This window comes from Amphiura filiformis, chromosome 1 (genome assembly GCF_039555335.1).
Source record: "Amphiura filiformis chromosome 1, Afil_fr2py, whole genome shotgun sequence".
NCBI classification, from domain to species: Eukaryota; Metazoa; Echinodermata; class Ophiuroidea; order Amphilepidida; family Amphiuridae; genus Amphiura; species Amphiura filiformis.
This window is the reverse complement of record NC_092628.1, coordinates 11,845,301-11,851,300: the sequence shown is the minus strand read 5'-3', so window position 1 is coordinate 11,851,300 and position 6,000 is coordinate 11,845,301. Positions and strand designations below refer to the sequence as shown.

At 39.2% G+C, this 6,000-nt stretch overlaps 1 protein-coding gene across 1 annotated transcript in view; it reads left to right on the top strand.

The window, feature by feature from the left end:
• Nucleotides 1–1,325: 1,325 nt before the first annotated feature.
• Nucleotides 1,326–6,000, top strand: part of LOC140155657 (uncharacterized) — an 11,360-nt gene continuing 6,685 nt past the window's right edge. Inside the window, exons 1-2 of the mRNA XM_072178584.1 lie at nucleotides 1,326–1,468; nucleotides 4,396–4,505. Coding sequence (XP_072034685.1) covers nucleotides 1,326–1,468; nucleotides 4,396–4,505 — 253 coding nt within the window. The remainder of the gene's footprint in view (nucleotides 1,469–4,395; nucleotides 4,506–6,000) is intronic.

Sequence of the window (6,000 nt, the reverse complement as noted above, 5' to 3'; positions counted from 1 at the left end):
TAGGTCAAGTAACTAAAGAAGCTGATTCCTGGACCATGGTAACATGACTGTTTGAGTCAGCAGAGTGGAAAATAAAACAATTCCATTCCATTGAGTAGGGGGTATATGTAGGATTTTACAAAAAAGTAAGTGAGATGTATGTAAGCCCCCAAATGCCCCCACCCCCATCACTAAAGCCAAAAGAAAAACCCCTTTTTGACCCAGGCCTGTGTAACTGGGGGATGGGGGGTGGATACCCCCCAGATGCCCAAAAGGTCTCATTATATAATGCTAAAAATTTGGTTTTTAATGCCTTTTGATCAAAAACCTCCAAATTTTGGTAAAAAAAGTCCACTTTTTCAAAATCTGCCCCCAAGTCCAAAAAGGTCCAAATTTTGAAAGAAAAGTCCACTTTCAAAATAAATCCTGGTTACGGGCCTGCCCTACCCCTGGCCTAGGATTGATGCCCTTGGAATGTAGGCCCTATCACTACATGCGTGGGTATAGACCACTTTACATAATTGTTTATCAACAAAGGCGAGGGATTGGTCTGTCGATATGCCCGAACGAACCACTTCACTGTTCAATGGCTTTCTTGTACCATATGAAATGTGGTGGGAGATTTAAAATACACATGCCCTGAGCAGACTACGATGCGCACGTACACTGCAGGGCAAAGAACAATGGAAAGTACCATAATGTGTGCGCATACTGCCGGGCAATGACGTCACATGTCAAGTGGTCTATAAAAATTACTGCTCATCTAACAATCATGGCTAAAATTTGTTCAGTGTTTTTGATACCCAATACCGTAATTTCATTTAATGAATATGTAGGTATAGACCACTTGACCTCAATGTTTATCAACAAAGGCGAGGGATTGGTCTTTCGATATGCTCGAATGAACCGCTTCACTGTTTAATGGCTTTCTTGTACTATATGAAATGTGGTGGGAGATTTAAAATACACATGCCCTGAGCAAACTACGATGCGCACGCACACTGCAGGGCAAAGAACAATGGAAAATGCCATAATGCCGGGCAATGACGTCACATGTAAAGTGGTCTATAGCCTATAGGGGTAAAGGAGCAAATTTGTGCAATTTCTTGCTCCCTCAATGTAGCTTCATAAATGAATTGAAATATCATGATAATATATGGAACAATTAGCTTCACACAACCTTCACCTCAAATTATGTACTGTTTTATATGGTAATTTAATTTAGACCCAATCATGTCTGGAGCTGCTTGCTTCTGGGACCTGCTCTTCATCATACTCTTTTTTGTTCAATTATATATTTCAGGCTGTACGTGGATTGAAAAAATCAAGCTCTCTCTTCAGTAACAATGGCAGGGAGGTTTGGTGAATCTAGGAACAGTGGTAAACCTGGTTTACTTGGCAGTCCACCAGGGGCACGACTAACAAGTCCAGTAAGCACTCTCAGCTCACGTGTGTTTGTCGCCAATGTACCCATTGAATCAGTGGAGCGGTTAGATCTGCATTCAAGATTTTCCAAATATGGCATTGTATCAGGTTGGTATTTTGATTCTGCAACCCTCTTCAGTTTTGCCTAACTTGTGATCCTGCATGCCTGGGGCTACTGGCATGTGAAGGTGGTACAGGTATGTTGGGGTGGTCAACGGTACCATTTTCAGGATCTCCGGTAGTTCCAATGACCCCTAGTCAGGGATCATGCCCAGTTCCGTAGCTCCACATTGGGAAAGCTCTTTTGGCCAAGTTGGGAAAAATTTTCCTAAGCTCCACAACCTATAATTTGGTCCAATTTTAGTTCATTAAACACAAAAATATGTTGAAATTCAGTTTAGAAGCCCATATTGAATCTCATTTGGGCTAAACATCCATCTTCCAAAACAAGTTAGTGAGCGGCAAATAACAACACATTTTACATGCGTGTTGGTCATATTTATGAAAGGCAGAAAAATAATGAATAATGAAAAAGTTACCTCACTTGTTTTCAGCAATTATGTGACGGGAAACTCAAAATTGACTGTTAGTGGCCTTATGCCTCCACCGTGAGGCATACTGTTTTTGCAATGTCTGTCCCTCCGTCTCTCCGTGCTGTATTTCGTGAAAATTTGGTCTCATATGAAAAGTTCAAATCTTATTGCAAGCAACCAAATTTGGATCATAGGTGCACCATGGGAACCTACGTGTATTGGGGGTATTCAAGGTCATTATACTGATGAGGTCAAAGATATTATAATCTGAGGTCAACTTTTAAAAAACCATTATTTAAAACTTTGGTTAAAATTTGGTCTTGTATGAACATTTTAAATCATATTGCAACAAAAACTATAGTCATAGCTGAATTATGGGTATTTCCTTATGTTGGTGGTATCCAAGGTCACAGAACTGTGGTCAAAGTCATTTAACGTCAATTTGTATATATTAAATTTTTTTCTTGTGAACAGTTCTAATCCTATTGCAACTATTATTATGTTTTGATGAATCCCAAGTGTGTGAAAATATTGGATCCAACACATAATAATGATAAAATTGGATGCTTTACGCCCAATATTTATTGGTCTCGACTTTGTCTCGTCCAACATTTTAAAACTCATAGCTCGACCAATAAATATGGGCTCAATCGATGCAATTTTATATCAAACTTGGGTCATAGATGCACTATGGGAACCCTCATCTATTGGTGGTGTTCAAGGTCATAAACTGAGGTCAAAGGTCATTTGAGGTCAACTTGTAAATTGAAATTTGGTCTCATATGAACAGTTCAAATCCTATTGCAACCAAATTTGCGTGAAAGCTGCACTATGTGAACCCTCATCTGCATTATGGGTACCTTCTTGTGTTGGTGGTGTCCCAAGATCACATGAAAGTCAAAGGTCATTTTAGGTTATGTTTGTATGTTTACCACACAATGCCAATTTGTTATAATATCTTTCCAAATTAAAAGCGCCACATAGTGGAGGCATCACAATCGACACCTTTCGTCAAAAAATGTGATGTTTCTAGTTTGATATTGTTCACCTTAGGGATGGTGCAATAATCATGTGAACCCCAGGGTGGTCAATTATAGGGGGGAATATTTCTTGGCAGGCCAAAGGTGGGGTCAAGCAATTTTAGGCAGGTCGGAGAAAAACAATGGCTACAGAAGACCGGTACATCAGGCTAGCAGTACTTAGAAACAATTTTTAATGAAACAGTGTGATATTCCTTATGTATGATGCAAATGACACAGACAATGGCAGATTTGGCACATTTTGTTCGAGAGAGACCTCCTTGTCTTTCAAAGACAGTTACTCAACAATGGAATAAGTTATAGTCACAAATTTGGTGTCATTTTTGACAGAAAAAAAAAATGAATGTCTGTATTGATATGAGACAATATTTTTGATATAAAGCTGTTTTAGAAAGTTTTAAAAACTTTTTTGAGGAGTTTACTTATAAAGTATTTCGAGATGAACCACTAGACCCCTGCTCTTAGATTACTTCACTTTAATACAATATCAGCATCACTTTATTGTTCAATATATGTGACACGATCTGGTCCATGGGGGCCAAAGGAGGCATTTTTGACAATTGAGTTACTATAATTATTACATTACACATACAATAGGCTATCATTTACTGAAAACACCTAAGGTCTAGCATACTTGGTTCTAAAGTTACGAAGTTTTTTGATGCCTATTTTCTTATGTATGTTATTGTTTTTTTACTCCATATTTTTACCTTTATCTCAGTTTCAAATTTGCCGCCTTTGGCCCCCATAGACCAGATCGTGTCACATATACACCTCAAAAACAAAAATGTCTTATGTCCAACGCTGCTTTAGATGATACTTTTCGCGAATGAATGGTGATTAAATGGATTCTGTTGCAATTAGTGGGTTAACCCCTTATTCCCCAGGGAAGTGGTTACGTAGCTCCCTGGTAACGGGATCACGCACCTTTTGGAATTGGTAGTATGTGCCATAGACTTTGTGTTGAGATCATTTTGATCGTGGTGCAGAACTCAAAAGCGTGATCCAGTTGACATAGTGATAATCGGATTACACATAACACTTCGCTGGCGAATTGTCCTTAATTTGACTGGGCTATAATAGCCTATTGTGTGATAAACATCTTCAAGGATGTCAAATAGAAATATGTTGCTGGCAAAATGATTGTGCAATGTAAGTGTATACCAGTACCGGTATCCCTTGACACTAGGATCCACAACATGCTCATCTACTATCAGGGCATAATTCTTTAACCCCAATACATTTATTCATTGAACGACCTGTGAAAATTTGGGTACAAAAACTCATTCTCCGCAACTTGAGGTCAATTTTTTCACTATGATTGTTTAATTGAGGTTATTGAACTATGCCATTGGGATGAGGCCATTGTGGTCCATATTACTCCATAGTGTTAATAGTATATCTTTTTGTTGTTACAGAGGTGGTGATTCACAGGAAGGATTTGCCTTTGTGCAGTTTAAGAACCGTGCCAATGCTGTAGCTGCAATTCAAGGAGAAACCGGGACGTACCTGGGAGGCAGGAAAATAAGTAAGCAGGGGATAAGTTGCGGGTTTTTAGCTGCGGGTAGCAGCTCTATAAGTCACCATGTCTCTCTGTTAGTTTGTTAGTCCGTCTGTCCATCCGTCCGTCTGTCCGTCCGTCCGCCCGTTAGTAACAAACGTTAACAAATGCTGTTACGTCAACATCGTTTGTCGCATGGCTATGGTACTTGGTGAGGGGGAGGGCCATTGAGGGCAATTTAGGGAAAAGTGGGGAAAATGAGGGAAATGGGGGAAATTAAGAGCAATTTTGGGAAAATTAGGGAAATAGAGGGAAATTCAGGTGAATTAATTGAAATTGTGGGCAATTAAGGGAAATTGGGGAAAATTGAGGGGATTAAGGGAAATTTGGGAAAATAGAGGGAAGTTAAGGGAACTTTGGGAAAATGAGGGGAAATTGAGGGAAGTTAAGGGAAATTGAAGAGAATTAAGGGGAATTGAGGGAAATTCAGATGAATTAAGGGAAATGGACAAGAATTAAGGGAAATTTGGGAAAATAGAAGGAAGTTAAGGGAAATTTTGGAAAATGAGGGGAAATTAAGGGAAAATTGGGAACATTGAGGGAAGTTAAGGGAAATTGAAGAGAATTAAGGGAAATTGAGGGAAATTCAGGTGAATTAAGGGAAATTGACAAGAATTAAGGGAAATTGAGGGGAAATTGAGGGAAATTGAGGGAAATTGGGAACATTGAGGGAAGTTAAGGGAAATTGAAGAGAATTAAGGGAAATTGAGGGAAATTCAGGTGAATTAAGGGAAATTGACAAGAATTAAGGGAAATTAGGGGATTTAACACTTGATGTCAAGGCGCTTTTTTCCTGAAAATCGTGTGCACATCAAAAGTGTCCGAAATCGGTTTCCGAACACTTTCGATGTCAAGACACTTTTTTTCCGAAAATCGTGTGGACATCAAAAGTGTCCGAAATCGGTTTCGAACACTTTTGATGTCATGACGCTTTTTCCGAAAATTGTTTGGACATCAAAAGTGTCCGAAATCGGTTTCGAACACACTTTTGATGTCAAGACGCTTTTTCCCGAAATCGTTTGGACATCAAAAGTGTCCGAAATCGGTTTCGAACCCTTTCGATGTCAAGACGCTTTTTCCCGGAAATCGCTTGGACATCAAAAGTGTCCGAAATCGGTTTCGAACACTTTTGATGTCAAGACGCTTTTTCCCGAAAATCGTTTGGACATCAAAAGTGTCCGAATCGGTTTCTGAACACTTTTGATGTTAAGACGCTTCTCCCCCGAAAATCGTTTGGACATCAAAAGTGTCCAAAATTGGTTTCCGAACACAATTTTTCAAATTTTGATTTTTTTTTTTGGTGTTAATGGAAATGCCCTTTCTGGCATTATTTTAAGATGAGCGCCTCAAAGGTTAAGCTCACAGAGGGGTTACAGGTTAAAATAGGGGTCACACTTAAACCTGCTTCAAAGACACCATCACTGCAAAATTGAATTCTTTGTCCCGCAGCGACCGCTACGGT